General features: G+C 32.5%; 1 protein-coding gene and 1 pseudogene across 1 annotated transcript; both read left to right on the forward strand.

Moving 5' to 3' along the window:
* The first annotated feature begins 796 nt into the window (after positions 1-796).
* Positions 797-4,714, forward strand: LOC126727386 (equilibrative nucleotide transporter 3-like; annotated as a pseudogene).
* A 5,141-nt stretch (positions 4,715-9,855) lies between these two features.
* LOC126729195 (equilibrative nucleotide transporter 3-like) lies at positions 9,856-13,211 on the forward strand. Its single transcript, XM_050434880.1, has 8 exons — positions 9,856-9,957; positions 10,706-10,861; positions 11,012-11,155; positions 11,252-11,357; positions 11,710-11,885; positions 11,980-12,140; positions 12,621-12,879; positions 12,962-13,211. Exons 1-8 carry the CDS (start codon positions 9,868-9,870, stop codon positions 13,070-13,072), a joined length of 1,203 nt encoding a protein of 400 aa, XP_050290837.1. The 5' UTR covers positions 9,856-9,867; the 3' UTR covers positions 13,073-13,211.
* The last annotated feature ends 5,004 nt before the right edge of the window (positions 13,212-18,215 follow it).

Below are 18,215 nucleotides of genomic sequence, written 5' to 3' on the forward strand. Positions count from 1 at the left end.
TTATGTCCTTTGGGCATGGATTTGCACATCCCATATGATTCTAGAAAATCTGAAGTTTTGTTTACTTGTGTCAGGCATTATGCACCCTCAATCAGATGCACATGATTGTTCACTTGTTTACATTTTCTGATGTGCCTGGTATTATGGAGGTGACAACCAAAAGAAATTTTCTTGAGTTATTACAAAGACCCATGGGCAACATTTTTAATTTATCAGAGAGAGAGATGGCATATGCACTTATTTTGTCACTTTGATGTGTTAGTATGACGAATTCCAGAACCTCAAAATGTTGATCCTTAAGAATTTGGTAGCCAATTTTTTAGTAAAAACTTTCTGCCTAGGAAACAAACAAAAGTATCAAGATTCACATAAGAATAGTATGAACACAAACTTAGAAGATGAATCTGAACTGAAACCACCAGATCTGGTTCAGTAGGGTAAAGCAATACTAAATAATAAAGCTTTGGCTGATGAGAAAGCTGATATCACATGGACATCTTTTTCTATTTCTTACGTTTGGCAATTTACTTCAAAAAAATTATGAGCTTATTGACTTTACATTTGGCATATATAACCAAAACTACATACACTACATGACAAAGACTACAGACAAGTACCTAGGAATCCTAAAACTAAACCAGTCCATAAAATACGACTAAAAACACGCAATGGTTCTGGCATCATCAACTAATTTATAATTTTCAAGAAGTCATACTCCACCAGTCTCTCTCACTAAAAGGCAAAGAACCTTTGTTCTTAAAATTCCACGCTCAGTGATTACAAGCTCATTTCTTTTCCTCAATACACTTCATAAGGTTTCTAACTACTATTCGATTTATAGTTTACAACATAAGTTTTCATTTTTTGTTTTTGCCAAGCTTTATTTAGCCAAAATGTTAATTTAATATTTTTCTCCTGGACAAGTTCAATACTACGTTTAGTGTAGTTAAGAAAGTCAACTTTTGTTTCATGGGGTCCATTATTAAAACTTCATCTTATTGTTTTTTTCAATCTTTTTCCACATTTCTGTTCCTCTAGTTAGCACTAGCAGTGGCAGAAGTCCCAGGTTCAAGCCAGAATACAACTTTCAGATTGATTTTATTTAGATATAGTTTCATACTTTCATTTCTATGTAACCAGTATGGAATAAGCTTATTTTTTATTTTTGTTATTTGTATCTTTAACGTGGTTCACGTAGACCATTTCCAGTATCGTTTATATTGCAATTATTTCCAACTACATGAGAAATATGTCTTACATAGTTTTTCTAATTTTAGGGAAGTAATGACTATTGTTGATAAAAGTGAGCCTCAAACAAGACTTGAGGTTTGTGCTTAGCCTTTGTTACATTGGTTGAATTTCTCTAAGAAGAAGATATATGTGTATATATATATATATATATTCAACCCAATTGAAACATATATCTAATATTTTAAAAATTCTGTAAGAAGCAGGGAAAATATAAAGCAGTGGCAGTTTGCTGGATACTTGGACTGGGGTCCCTTATGTCATGGAACAGTATGCTGACTATAGGAGATTACTACTACAAGTTGTTCCCAGTAAGCTATTTATAACTTATGTTACTTGCCATTTCTTCTTAAAGCCCAATGAAAATCAGTAGACAGCTAGATTTGTCTTTTCTTAAGTGATCATTGACGTTTTTGTGACCCAATAATATGAAATCTAGTCTAAGACCTTGTTGTGATTCATATAAGTCACTTGGCAGCACAAGGTGCAATTTCAATTTCATTGAAGTTGCTATGATTTGTAGAGAAAAGACAGGATTGAAATTGTCTGCTGTAGGAACCTAATTCTTAGTTGAATAGGAGTAAGATTGTCTTATCCATTCTGGAAGGCAAGCCATAACAATGCATATGAGTAAGATTAGTATATTCTTCAATTCTGAAAAGAAAAAAGAAAATGAGGAAGAGTTCAAATTCCTTGATTACTAATTTGCTATACTTGTTAGTTGGTTAGTGTCTATAGTAGTTGAAGCGTCTTTCCATGTTCACAAGATAGCAGAAGGGAACCAACCCACATTAATTTCTCATACTTGAATGGTGAAAGGGAATTACTTGCTGAGTTACTTAGAAGATAAATGTTACAATTATATATCTTACTACATATTAGAACAAAGTGAAAAATTTGCAAGATTTACTAGTCTGATATAGTTTTCCTCTTTCTTTGAAGCTAAACCACCCTTCAAGGGTACTTACCCTCGTTTATCAACCATTTGCATTTTTGACAATGGCATTACTAGCCTACAATGAGTCAAAGATTAATACTAGATGGCGGAATTTGATTGGATACTCTCTCTTCTTTGCAAGTAATGTGATGCTCATAGTTGTAAGTAATGCTGATACAGTGATACTTTGTGATATGCCCAACTCAATCGTGGATTGCATCATCAGATTTAATACTTCACACTTGTTTGATGTCAATTCACTGATCATTGCTTCTAATAAATTTGGTTCAACCTTCCATTCATTTTTCTGTGAAAGTTGGATTTAGCAACATCTGGGAAAGGAGGAGTTGGTCCTTATATTGGTATATGTGCAATTGTTGGTTCCTTTGAGTAGCAGATGCTAATGTTCAAGGTGGAATGGTTGGAGACTTATCTTTCATGCACCCAGAACTCATTCAGGTTTCTTCTGCTCAATGTTTTTTGACGTTCTTTCTCTCTGTTACTAGCCTATCAACCTGCTATCTCTTCTTCTTCTTCTTTTTCCCCTCGGGCTATCTAATTGCTATCTTAATACACACTGTTACTATGTTCTGCAGTCCTTCCTTGCTGGCTTGGCTGCATCAGGGACTCTAACATCTGTTATGAGAATAATCACAAAAACCGCCTTTGAGAAATCTGATAATGGTCTTCGCAAGGGGGCTAGTATGTGAATTTTTTAAACTACATTTTCTTTAAGGTCCACCACTAACACCACTTTTATTATTATGCATCAATCAAAACAGACCAAAATAGTTGTGAAAGATATAGTGCCCCTAGACTGATCGAATCTCTAATAATAGAGAAAATTGCAGGTTCTATTTCAAATATTTGTTAGTTGCTGTGCTGAATTACTTGGAGCCTGATGTTTTATATTCGGAGTTGGTCCTTTTCTTGTGGTTTATATAAGTACGCTTTTCTCATATGCTACAGTGATCACAAGTGCAAAGGAAAGTTTATTTTTATAAACTGGACTAGCAAGCATCTACTTTTTAGGCTCACACTGCAATAAAAAATTTGACTCCACAATGTTTTAGATGTATTTCAGGAACTTTCCTCAGCAATAATTTATTTTATGACTGTCATTTGCAGTGTTATTCCTAGCAATCTCAGCGTTCTTTGAGTTTCTCTGTGTTATTCTCTATGCCTTTTTCTTCCCTAAACTGCCAATAGTGAAGTACTACCGCTCAAAGGCAGCAACTGAAGGATCAAAAACAGAATCGGCTGACCTTGCTGCCGCTGGAATCCAAGTGGAAGCAGACCAAGAAGTATTGTAACACTCCCATTATTCTCATAATACAATGGTGTTTCAAGGAAACTATTAGATTTCAAATCACTAACAAGCTTTTAAAATTTTCATAGGCAGAAGGGAATGCTAAACACCAAGAAAGATTGAGCAATAAACAACTATTCTTTGAGAACATTGATTATGCAATTGACCTGTTCCTGATATATGTTCTGACATTGTCAATTTTCCCCAGTTTCTTATATGAAAATACTGGAACGCAGCAGTTGGGGTCATGGTAAGTATTCGTTTCTCCCAAAGTGAGATTAGTTAGTTAGTTTATTAATGGTGATTTTGTGCACTATTTTTGTTATGATCTATTTTAGGGGCCTTATAACTTGAAGTGTTCTATATATATTTTTTTTAAATGAAATTATCATTTTTTTTTTTTAACTATAGAATTTTTACTAGTTGCGTTTGCAGGTACCCACTAGTTCTGATTGCAATGTACAGTGTCTGGGATTTCCTATCAAGATACATTCCTCTTTTGAAATGCCTAAAGATGGAATCCAGAAAGGGCCTTATGATTGGAACTCTTTCTCGGTTCTTACTCGTCCCGGCTTTCTACTTCACAGCAAAATATGGTGACCAAGGATGGATGTTTACGCTCATATCCTTCTTGGGACTATCCAATGGTTATCTCAGTGTTTGTATCTTCACAGTAGCACCCAAAGGCTACAAGGTCAGTTGATATCATTGTTCACAACATGTAGCACATTTAACTTTTGCCATAGGCTCCTAACAAAATTTCCCTTGGTTTTTTGTTTTGTAGGGACCAGAGCAAAATGCCTTGGGTAATTTGCTTGTGTTGTGTCTTCTAGGTGGTATATTTGCAGGAGTTGCTCTTGATTGGTTGTGGCTAATAGGTCATGGAAAATTTTAAGCCGAGAAGTCCATAACTATCACCGAATAAAACCAATCACCTCACTTGATTGTAGAACTGTTTGTGTAATTATAACGAAAGCAAACTGTAGAGGCTTGATGAAATTATTGGCCTTGAACCCAAAAACAACAGCAAACAAACAAGCAAAGCCTTATTCCAAAAGTTTAAGATCGGCCATGGATCCTCAACAGGTTTGTTAGGGTCAGTTATATGTATTTTTTTTTTCCCTCTATTCTATTATATCTACTACCGTCACAGGATTTGTATTCATCTATAGCCATACTCCCTGTTACTCCCCTATAAAGAAAATGACCTTATCTATTGACTTTAAACCCAATTAGATAAATAAATAACTATATATATATATATATTTATATAGGGGTAAAAATAGTCCATTTTTTCCCCAAGTATCTTATATGGTTGTCTTACACACAACCACTCTTTTTTTTTTTTTTTCTTTTCTTTTTTTTTTTTTTTTGTTGAGAAAAAACACACTGCCAATATTTATCCAACTATACACAAATCATAAATATCCCAAATAACTATAGTCTATAGACCCTCTTAAGGAATAAGAATATCAATTCACATATAGCTACCATCTATAGGATCACTCTGGTTGGCATCTTTAAAAAAAAAAGGTGAAAAGTCATATAAGAGGGATATATGTATGGACCTCATCTTTCTCCTCAGGGCTGTCCATGGGTCGTTTCGAGTCGAGTTTGTGCCCAACCTGGTATTGATCCAATCACTTCGGGTTTCTCATGCTTAGACCCGCCGCCAACTAGTGAACGGAGTCAGTTCAAGTGGTTAGATTTTCATCGGGTATAGATCGATCCTCGGTCAGTTTCAAGTTGTGAGAAAATCTGCTAGATTTTTCCAAAAGTCGCCAAATCTAGCGAGACTTGATTGAATCTTGACAAGATCTCGACAGATCTCGAAGAGATCAGGCCAATCTAGCCGAATCTCGATGAGATCTCGGCAAATCTTGAAGAGATCAGGGGCAGATTGGACAGATTGGATCTTGTTTTCTCGACAGATCGGAAAGAAAATCGTATGGCTTTGAGATACGGTCGAGTCGGTTGAAAATTGGTTTCTCAGCCTCAAACCTGCCAACTAACCCGTTGTTTTCGGGTTCAAGGAGTAGAGACCTGCTGCCAACTCGTCACTGACGTCGGGTCGGCCGGTTCTCAAGCCAGATTGGACGGTTTTTGCGGGTAGGTCGGGTCTCGGTTTTGTTTGGACACCCCTATTTCTCCTACATGAACCATGAAGTATACCACTATATATGCCTTGACTTATACACAAATTTCCATACAAAAGTAACTAAACACAATTATATCTATAAATATATATATATATATATATATATATATATATATATATATATATATATCTAAAAGTTAAAGCATAACATTTATTGTTATTACGCTTTAGTTGAGCCACATCATCGACCATGTCACCTTTTTTTTTCATTTTTTAAATAATATTAATATATAAATAAATAGTGCAACTTTACACATTCTCTAACTCATTAAATCCAACTCACCATGAACAAGCTTACACATTCTTTAACTTATTAAATCCAACTCACCATTAATTTATCCTTCTTCCAATTCTCGACTCTTCATTTTCCCCTTCAAAACCGTTTCGCTCTTTTGAAATTCAAACCCTTCAATTGCCACTCTTGTAATTAACTCTGTTATTTTTAGCACTATAAATTTACAGTTGCTCTCTCCACCTCTGCAAAAGTTGCCAAAGTGGTATCAGATTTGGAAAGTCCCTTTGAGGTTTGTTCTTTCCCTTCTTATTTTTTCTTTTCCCCCAACTTTAGTTTTTCCATTGGATTTCTAAAGTTTGTGGATATGTTTTTTTGTGGGTTACTGACAATGTGACCACTTTGGGGTTATGGGTGGCTAGGATTGGTTTGTCGATTATGAGAAGGGTTTTCAAGAATTAGAAATCTCTACAACAACTTCTTACTTCATATTCATGTTGTATAATTTTTATTTTATATGTGTTTTACCCATTCAATTTGTTTATCTTTGACATTTTAGTTTTCTTACATTTGACATTTGTTTAACTCTATGTAAAAAAGGAAGAAAAGAAAACCAAAGTTTAATGTATTTACCTATGATTGTTTTGAAACAATAATAGAGTATACATTGTAATTATACTCCAATTACTGCTTTCATATTTTTTGACTTAATGGTTCTTTTTTTTTGTGGAACCTTTCTCAATTTTTATTTGGATTCAACAAATATTATGTTTAGCACACTTTTTCTTATTATGTGTAGCATATAATAATTTGATCTTGCAAACCAATAGACAAAAAAAAAAAAAAAAAAAAAAAAAAAAAAAAAAAAAAAAATCTACCTCAAAAGTTTGGTCGCAAGGAAATAGAAAATCTCAAAACATGATTTATTGGGGGTTTAATTTTTATCTGATTTTGATAGTGCTAAATGTGGAATTTGGTTCTTGCAGGGTTTAGGATCATTGACCTAGATACATGAGAGTTTGACAATAAAGGTTTCTTAAGTGGCCAAAGACATTTCTAAAGGAACTTTAAGAGAAGAGTTTTTTATTTTTTATTTTTTTCAAAACTTCCATTATTATATATCGTATAGATATGTGTAAACATTTTTTTTTTCTTTTTATTCTTCATTGATTTCATGATTTAGTTATTAAGAAAAACCCAAAATAATAGAACGGAAATGGATAATACTTTTACAAATAGTTTAATTTTAAGGAGAACAAATTGTTTTCAATAATTTTTAGAGAATAAATTATGCATTATAGCATATTACAAAATAATTATATATTCCCACACATCGCTTGGGTCTACGACTAGTTGACCATAAAAACTCGCCCTTGGATAACCCACATCATGCGCCATGAACAGAAATCTTAAACATAAGGGAAGGAACAAACATGAACGGAAAATTCAACCCACCCTTTTCTTCTTAGTCTGGACTGGGGTTTTTTTTTTTTTTTTTTTTTCTTTAATTAATGATTAAAAAAAAAATTAAAAAGTTAAGGATGTTCACAGTGAAATATTGACAGACTTAAACGGAAGGATCAAATTGGATCTGTTCTCAAAGTCAAGGGTGTAAATTGACAATTTTGAAACACAAGGGATCAATTGACAATATGCACAAACTAAGAGAGAGTAAAATACATTTTTTACCTTTATATTAAAATGTACTCTTTGAAATCGTCTCTTCAAATTGAAAGTCTATGTGAGAAATTGCATCTTTAAAATGCGATTTTATGTTGAATTTGGAATCACATAGGTGACAATGTTTGTATGCTTCCACATTGTGATACCTCAGGTTCATATCCTACAATTTGACTGCACCGTTCAAATCGCATTTTTAAAATTTTTGTTTTCGTTGCTAGCAAACGCGCATCTTGATCTTGAATTCGTGACCTTGATTTCATTGCATAGTGAAATTGCAGTTTAATTTCATTTGGGTTCTTAAAATAATAATATTTAATTACAAACAAACAATCAGATTTGCACATTCCAAATCCCAAAATAAATGATTTCATGAACGATCCCTCTCCAATCATAGCATCAATTAGGCTATCGGTTAGAGTTGACTACCATTTCCATGTGTTTGTCTTTTAAGAGAGAACTAGTAGCAGATAAGCACAATGCGCGAAAAATTTTGACATTTTTTTTGTTAAGTGTAAAATGAAAACAATAAATGGGACTTATAAATATTAGTTCCAAACCCTTTTTAAAATGATGCTATTATTTCTAACAAAGTATGGACAATACATTATTTTTTCTAAATTAAGCTATTTATATATTTGTTTCTTCTAAAAAAAATCTATTTATATTTGTTATTTGAAAGTGTTTTAAATTTGTAAGTTTTTTTTTTTTTTTTTTTTTCAATGAAACATAATGCATTTTACATTCAATTATTATATAAGACAAAATATCTTGTAAATTATATAATGTGAGGTTGTAATTTATTTCTAATGCTCCTTACAAATAATTCATCATCTATATATCTTGAATGACCTAAAGAGAAAGCATACATAAATAAATCCATCACTTATATAAAAAAAAAAAATTTAATTAAATTAAATTAAATTAAATCATGCTTTAAAAACACAATTTCATAATTTTAACGAAAATCGTATTTTCAAAACACGAATTCAAATGTATACAAAATGCATAGTTTTAAAAACCGGTATGGTCAATGAGCCAACTTTGGTCCTAGTTCTTGGTTTTTTCTGGTTTTTGACCCGTCCTTACTAATTTTGACTAGTTTAAGGGCTTTTACCAGACCAAGCCGCTAAGTTACTCTTATTTGCCTTTTTATTTGTTGCACGCATTCAAATTTTCCCTATATATACTACCGCCTAGCTGTTCTCATATAATGCTTTTCTCACACCACTAGGTAGTTGCCCTATCATCTATAACACCTTCTCTTCTGCATGTAAGAGGTAGAACCGTAGAGGCTGTCTTTTTAACTGACCAAGCTTCTCTTGACACTTATAGAAGAATGAAGTTACACAGTTTCATCTTCTTGACACGTTCACGCCATGTGTTTCTTCTTCTATGCCCACTTTACTCTTCTCACTTTTAAGTACGTACATTCCAATACCTTCACGTTTTACTTAATCCATTAGTATGCACTATGTAGTCATTGACAACCAGTCTTGAATCTTATCTTATTAAATTAAAGGCAAAGACCCTTTTGCTCTAATCCATTCTTTTAAGTTCCAAAACATTTGCTTTTCCCAGTACACTTGATAAGGTCTCTCTCTCTCTCTCTCTCTCTCTCTCTCTCATAGTTCACAACATAACTGCTGTTTCAGTCTGTATGGTTAGTTTTTCCTGCTTGTTTTTTGGTTGATTGTTGTGTATTTCTTCTCTCCATGTGGGGGGGTTGCTATGGTGTAATTGTTGGTGATGGCCCTGTTTGTATGTTGTTTGTGGTTGTAACTGTGTTTCCTCTTGGATGTTGTTGGTAATTTCCTATAATCTTACTTGATTTATCGAGAAAAATATTGATAAATTTTCATTTTGCCAAGTTTGATTAGTGCAAAAGTTCAGGGACTGTGTATGGTTGCAATGTTTGATTCCCGGTGTCAATGACAATCTGCATGTTGGAAAAGATTTATTTTATATAAATTGCTTTGACTCTATATTTATTTTAAAATATTTTCACAATTTTTATTTATTTTTGAAAATTGAAATAAACATAAAGTGTTTCTATAACTAAGTAAAATATACATAAAGATATATATACCTTGCGTCTTACTTTGTTTTCTGATATTTATAGGGGAGTATTCATGGCTAATGGTAATAGTAAGGCTGCAATAAGAATTGAGGTTTGTGCTTAATCTTTGAACATTGATTTATTTAAAAGAGAGTTGAATTTCTTTAGAATATTAGAAATTTCAAACTAATTGAAATATAACGTTTTTCAAAATTTCTGTTAAAAGCATGGAAAATTTAAAGCAATGGTGGTCTGCTGGATTCTTGGACTGGGGTGCCTTGTCTCTTGGAACAGTTTGCTGACTATAGGAGATTACTACTATAACTTGTTTCCGGTAAGCTATTCATAACTTATGTTACTTTCCATTTGCTTTTAGAGCAAAATGCAAGTCAGTAGACAGTTAATTTGTTTTGCTTTTATTAAGTGCGTATTGTCTATTTTCTGACCTAGGAATATAAAATTAGTCTAGGACCTTACTATGAATCAAATTACACTTGGCAGTTGGCAGGATAAGGTACAATTTCAAATGAGAAAATACTCCTTGATGTGGCTATGATCTGTAGAGAACCACTGTACAAATTAACCTCATTCTTAGTAGAATATGAGTAAGATTGCCTTATATGAATAAAAATCTTATGCTCCGTTCTATACTCCACCAATCACAATCTGTCACATGTACTTATTTCTTTTCTTATAAAATATTCCTAGTTTAAAAAAAAAAAAAAGATACATAGCATACTCCACTTGTTGGAGTATAAAGTGGAATACTCTTAACATGACCGAGAATTTTTGTTCATGTTATCCATATTGGATCTAAAGAAATTAATAGTATATATTCTTCAATTTTGGGAAAATTAAGGAAGAGTTAAAATTTCTTGATTATTAATTTGCAATAAGTTAGTTTCTGAGGGTTTACAATTGTTGATGCATCTTTTCAAGTTCACAAGATAGTTTAACCCTCATTGACTTCCCAGTTGATAGAATATTTTCTCCTTCAGCAGGGTTACAGAGAAAATAAATGTTACAGTTGTATATCTTTTTCAAATTAGTTGGTCTGATAAAATTTTCCTCTTCCTTTGAAGCGATACCACCCTTCAAGGGTGCTTACCCTTATTTATCAACCATTTGCATTTGCAACAACAGCAGTACTAACTTACAAAGAGGCAAAGATCAATACTAGATGGCGGAACTTAATAGGATACACTCTCTTCTTTGCAAGTACATTGTCACTCCTAGTTGTAAGTAGTGCTGATACTTCGTAATATTCCCTACTCAATCTTACATTGCACCATCTGATTTGTGTACCTCATGATACTTATTTCATATCAATTCTCTGATCATTGAGTCTAACAAATTTGGTTTCACCTTTCTTTCACTTGCTGTGAAAGTTGGACTTAGCCACATCTGGGAAAGGAGGAGTTGGCCCTTATATTGGAATATGTGTAATTGTTTGTTTTATTGGAGTTGCATCTGCCAATGTTCAAGGTGGAATGGTGGGTGAATTATCTTTCATGCTCCCTGAACTCGTCCAGGTTAATTCTGCTGAGAGTTCTTTTAATGTTCATTCTGTTTTTGTTACTTTCCTATCATCTTGTTATACTAATACAGAATAGTACTATGTTCTGCAGTCCTTTCTTGCTGGTTGGGCTGCAGCAGGGACTCTAACTTCTGTTTTGAGGCTACTCACAAAAGCAGCATTTGAGAAATCTGATAATGGTCTTCGCAAAGGGGCTTGTATGTAAATTTTCTTTAATGTTGAAGAAAAATGTTGGTTCTACTCATTACTTTTGTTAGTGAGTGCCATACTGAGAACAGAACATGATGTTTTATGTTCTGATTTTGTCCTATTCTATATGCTTTTCTCATATTCTATAGTGATCATAATTTTAAAGGTCAGCATGAGAATTTAGAAGATACAAAAATGGAGCTTTAAGCTGTTTTTATAAACTGGACTAGTAAACAATTACCAAATGGGTCCGCATAGCACCGCTTGCAAAAATTTGACACTTCAATATCTAACTTGAGTTTAAAATGTATTATAAAACTTCTATCAACGATAATTTATTTTTATTCCTTTCATTTGCAGTGTTATTCCTAGCAATCTCAACGTTCATCACGTTTCTCTGTTTTATTCTCTATGCCTCATACTTCCCTAGCTTGCCAATAGTGGTGTACTACCGCTCAAAGGCAGCTTCAGAAGGATCAAAAACAGTATCATCCGACCTTGCTGCTGCTGGAATCCAAGTGGAAGCAAACCAAGAAGTATTGCAACACTCCCTTTCATCTCATGATGCATGAAGTTCAAGGATATTATAAGCTTTCAAATCACTAACAAGCATTTAAAAAAATTTCACAGGTTGAAGGGAATGCCACACCCCAACAACGATTGAGCATTAAACAACTTTTCTTTCAGAACATTGATTATGCATTGGACCTGTTCCTGATCTATGCAATGACATTGTCAATTTTCCCTGGATTCATATTTGAAAATACAGGAGCACACCAATTGGGCTCATGGTAAGTATTCATTTACTAGAAAGTGTGACTAGGGGGGTATTTTATCATAACATGGAACAAGATGGTAATATTTTGTCCCAAATCCATTTTGCAAAGCATCAAGTGAGGCTGTAAATGAAAAGCTTCATTTCTTCATTTTGCACCTTCTCAGAACAATATCATCACATCTGTTTGCTATTTGGAAAAAATGTAGATCACAAGCTTAAATTCAATACTTATTCCCTATACTTTTAGTTGTTGTAATTAGATGACATGGATGTAATTCATTGCTATCATATTTTTGTTAGGTCCATCACAAGCAAACAATTTTTATTGCTTAAAACGAATTTTGCATGTACTTTTATACTGAAAAATTAATAGCCATACTATGTCAAGCCGATTGGAAAAACATGACCTTTGCTTTGAATAAATGATGTATTGAAAATCTTATCAGGTAGTTTTTCTCCATATTACTTTATCGTTTGGCTTTTGATCTTTCAGGTACCCACTTGTTCTGATCACCATGTTCAATGTCTGGGATTTCTTAGCAAGATACATTCCACTTGTGCAATGCCTGAAGATAGAATCTAGAAAGGGTCTTATGATTGCAGTTCTTTCTCGCTTCTTACTCATCCCAGCATACTACTTCACAGCAAAATATGGTGACCAAGGATGGATGATCATTCTCACATCCTTCCTGGGAATATCCAATGGTTACCTCACTGTCTGCGTCCTCACAATAGCACCTAAAGGCTACAAGGTTAGTGGATATAATTGTTCACAATATGTAGCACATTTAACATTTGTCACAGGCTCCTAATAAAAGTATTTTGGTTTTGCAGGGACCTGAGCAAAATGCCTTGGGTAATATGCTCGTGTTGTGTCTTTTAAACGGTATATTTGCAGGTGTTTCTCTTGATTGGTTGTGGCTAATAGGTCATGGCCACTTTTAAAGTGACAAGTCCATAATGCTATTATTGAAGAAATCCAGTTGCCTCATTTGATTGTAAAACTGTTCTTATAATTATAATTAGAGCAAGTTGTTCTGGCTTGATGAAAGGATTGACTCACCAATCAAATCTTAGTACATTAATGGCCTTATATTATTGATTAAGCATTTTAATTCATCCATTTCTTTTACAATATTCAACAAGGATCTTCTATGCTTGTCTTATGCACAACCAATCTTAAACCAACCATTACATTCACTTAATTATGAAAAATATGTGAATGTGAAAATTTAGATATTTTAGCAACAAACAATTTTAGCAAGTGGAAATTCATCCATTTCTTCTAAAATATTATTCAACAAGGATCTTCTATGCTTGTCTTTTGCACAACCAATCTTAAACCAACCATTACATCCACTTAATTACTTCATCTGTATAACTACATCTATAACTATTTAAGCCATCCATGATGTCTATTTCTTATTGATAACTATAAAATTTACAACTACCAAGGGGAAAAAAAAATCAAACGTTAATTAATCCGTTATTTGGAAAATAAAAAGGTGGTCAAGAGGAGTAAGAAATAAAATAGAAATGGCTATACGGAGGACATTGAAAACTTTATAATGCAATAAAATCAATCATTACATTCACTTAATTAAATCAATATTAATCAACAATGTGGGTTCCAGTTAGCTCAACTAGTAAATTTTTTTATGGTTGTATAAGAGATCTGAGGTTCAATTCTCGCCTATACCAAAAACTGATTGGTGTTTTAGTCTGATGATAATGAGCTATCATTAGGAGCGGACGTCATAAGTTGAAACCCTCTCCAAAAAAAAAATATTAATCAACAATTAAATATAATAATACAAAATTTAAACTTAAAACTAATCAAACTCTAACTAGGGAAGTTATATATATATATATATATATATATATATATATGTAAAATCATAATTTTCATACACCATGACTTTAAAAAATTTAATGAATAGTTCTACCTCTTATTTAATGTCTATGTTATGCAAATCATCAACCAATGAATATATGATAATGGTAAAAAATGTTATAGACAAGATTATGAAAAATATGATAAAACTTTTTTTATTTAAAAAAAAAAAAAAAAAAAAAAAACTCTTTATAAAGTCTAGGGATTAAAATAATATTTTATCTAAAAAATTATCACGCGCAATATGTGGGTCTGTGACTAGTTATAATGAGGGCAAGTTATAGAAGTTTGATGAAATTATTGACTTTGAACCCAAAAACAACAACAAACAAAGCCATATACATATTAACCTTAAAAAAAATTGGCCTTATTTATTGACCTTGAAGCCAATTTTAAAAAATTCTCCTTATATATATTGGGGTAATAAAAGTCATCTTTTTCCCATGGGTCTTATATATATGCTTGTCTTACACACATGACACAACCAATCTTAATCCAACTATACACAGATCATAAATATCCCAAACTATAGTCTATAGATCCTCTTAACGAATAAGAATGTCAATTCACATATATCTACCATCTATAGGATCACTCTGGTTGGCAACTAAAAAAAAAAAGTGAAAAGCCATATAAGAGGAATATATGTATGGACCTCATCTTTCTTACATGAAGCATGGAGAGAGGGTCAACCAATGCACACAAGTATGAAGTATACCACTATATATGTCTTGACTTATACACAAATGTCCATACAAAATTAACAAAACACAATTATATCCGTATGGAAAAGGATAGAAATTGACCATCAAAACTCGTCCTTCGATATCACCCATATCATGTGGCATGAACAGAACTAACCTATTCATCAATATGATACTCTAGAAATCTTAAAACATAAGGGAAGGAACAAATTAAGATGAACAGAAAATTCAACCCACCCCTTTCTTCTTAGCCTGAACTGGGTTTTTTTTTTTTCTTCTCTCTTTAATTAATGATGAAAAATAATAAAGCTGAGGATGTTAATGGTGAAATATTGACAAACTAAAGTTTTAAACGGATGGCTCAAATTGAATCTGTTCTCAAAGTCAACGGTGTAAATTAATTGACAATTAATTTTGAAAGAAAAAGGGATCAATTGACAATAAACACAAACTAAGAGGGAGTAAAATACATTTTTACCTTTATATGAAAATACACTTTTTGAAATCGTCTCTTCAAATTGGGAGTCTATGTGAAATTGCATCTTTAATTAAAATGTACTTTGAGAGATGCTAAAGCAATCCTAATAACACTTTAGAACTCTAAACTATATTTTTTATGACTAAATCAGTTTTAAGCTAAAACTAATAAATTAGTCCAAGTATAAGTGATTGACCAGTAGGCTTATAATTGAAAAATATGTAAAATTTGCATATTTTTGCTTAAAAATGAATCACGTCAGTGATTATAGAATTGTGTAGTTAAATTTACAAACTTACTATAATAACTGTGTAAATTTACATTGATATTATTCATTTTATATTTATTTTTTTATTCTTTATTTACGTATCTTAAGAATAACAGTAAAGAGTGAATGATAGTTTTTATAAATAAAAAAAGAGAAACAATTTTAAAAATTAATAAAATTTAATATTTAAATAAAATATAGTATGAAATAGATAATTTAGTATGGGATGTTTTAAAAATTGAATATATAAAATAGAAAAGGTAAGTTCTTATATAATAAAATAAATAAAATTGTATGCACAAATGGATGCGAATGCTCTTGTGATGCTGTCAAGTTACTCATATATGCCTTTTATATTGGTTGCACAAATTCAAATTTCCATATATATATATATATATATATATCTATATATATATTTTACACCGACCTGCTTTTCTGGTAGGTAGTTGCCCTATTATCTAACATGCTCTCTTCTGCATGTAAGAGGTAGAACAGTAGAGGGCATCTTCATATTCCTTAATTTGTCTTAAAAAAATAAAAATTAAAAAAAAAAAAAAAAAAGAAGCCTGCCTTAGTAACTGACCAAGCTTTCTCTTGACACTTATGGAAGTGTTAACAATATAAAGACAAAAAGGCTGAGAGAATAAACTATATATTCTGTATATATGCTATACAATAGGAAGCCTTATTTAGACACCGTATGTGTGAAGTATAAGTAATGTGAATGTACTACATTAGTTTGCTAGACTAATGTAAATACTAACAGGAAGAATGAAGTTATACTTTCATCTTCTTGACACGTTCAAGCCATGTGTTTCTTCTTCTAGTCTTCATTTTACGCTTCTCACTTTTAGGTGTGTACATTCCATACCCTTCACGTTTTACTTAATCCAATAGTATGTACTATGTACTATATTTTGTCATTGACAGCCAGTCTTGAATCCTATCTTAATAAAAGGCAAAGACCCTTCACTCTAATTCATTCTTTTAAGTTCCAAAAACATTTCTTTTCCTAGTACACTTGATAAGGTCTCTCTCTCTCTCTCTCTCTCTCTCTCATGGTTCACAACATACCTGCTGTTTTGTTTCAGTCTGTATGGTTAGTTTCCTGCTTATTTTTTGGTTGATTGTTGTCAGGGGTGGAGCCACGTACTGGCTTGGGGGCCCCGGCCCCTTAAAAAAAAAAAAAAAAAAAAAAAAAAAAAAAAAAATTCCATTAGAGCAGGTAGAAAAAAAAAAATTGGGCCTCCCAATATTGGACAGTCGGCCCCCCATGCCCAATTCTCAACTATTCTCCCAAGCCCAGTTTTAGTTTTAGGCCTTATCACCTTATGTACTCCAAATAAAACTAGCTAGCCCGCTCAAGTCCAAGCATTAAAAACAAAACTTCACTTTCTCTTCATCTCAAAAAATCCACCCACTGACCCACGAAATCCCTTTCTTTACTTCTTATTCTTTTGTTTTGTCTTCTTTGATACACTTTCATTTGCATTGGTACCGTTGTCTACCTACCAGCCCCCAAAACTCCCATCCTCTGTACTCACAGTCCCAAAAAAAAAAAATCCTAACCAATTTTTTCTTTCTTCATCAGCTTTAGTTTTGGAACTTGGTGACTAGTGAGTTTTCTTCTCTTTCTTAAGTATTAGACATTCATCTCTTTTCAGTGTCTTTTTTTTATTTTCTCAACTATCTACACCTAAATATTCACATGCTCTTTATATTTTCATAGATTTTTAGAGAAATACATGATTGAAGGCATGGGGAGATTGTTTGTGATGGGTCTTGAAGGGAATATCTAAAGTTGGAGGCAGTCAGGCAGAGACAATAGGCATTCAGGCAGAGACAATAGGCATTGCCACATGGGTGACTCATCTTTGCACTTTGTGAAGACAAAGTTTCTAAGGTAAAATTGTTTTGATTTATTACCTATTTTTGATTAGTTAGATATCATGTGGCTGTAGATGTGGCCGTGGGTGTTGTTAAATTGTTTGGTTTATGTTGTGTACCAATACTTATGTGTTTAATTTTTGTTTTTGTTTGAGGGGTTATTATTAATTAAAGTCGTATTAAAAATGGGTTGTATGTTTAAATTATAGTGGAAATTTTGTTTTTTCTTGAGTATGAATAACATTCATATAACTAAGTAAAAATTTCTAATTAAAATTTTATTTTTTAAACTTCTTTTCAGGTTAATTTTTGATTCATATTCTTAAAGCTAAAAGAATTATAAGCAAACGAAAAACAATTGATGCATTCTTTAAGAAAAAAGATGTTAGCAATTCAGAAATTAGGACACCTATGGCTGTAGAAACAAATGTTGATACTTCGATGCCTGATGAACACCCTGACCCCTCCAAATGTTGAAGAATTCAATCTGAAGAGAAGATCGTGATCCAGGATCACGTAAACAAATATGTGAATTCCCTATCAACAAACAAGATGAAATCCGACGAGGTTATCTCAAAGAAAGTCCATATCAACCTAAAAATATAGACTATCCATACAACGATGATACTCATCGTCGTCAATTTCAACCTTCATGGTCCGAATCGGCCCCCCATGTAAAAATTCCTGACTACGCCCCTGATTGTTGTGTATTTGTTCTCTCCACGTGGACACGTTGCTTTGGTGTAATTGTTGATGGTAGGCTGGTAGCCCTGTCTGTAACTTGTTTGTGGTTGTAACTGTGTTTCATCTTTGATGCTGTTGCTAATTTCCTAAAATCTTGCTTGATTTATCGGAAA

The sequence above is a fragment of the Quercus robur genome, chromosome 5 (genome assembly GCF_932294415.1).
Source record: "Quercus robur chromosome 5, dhQueRobu3.1, whole genome shotgun sequence".
In the NCBI taxonomy this organism is placed as follows: Eukaryota; Viridiplantae; Streptophyta; class Magnoliopsida; order Fagales; family Fagaceae; genus Quercus; species Quercus robur.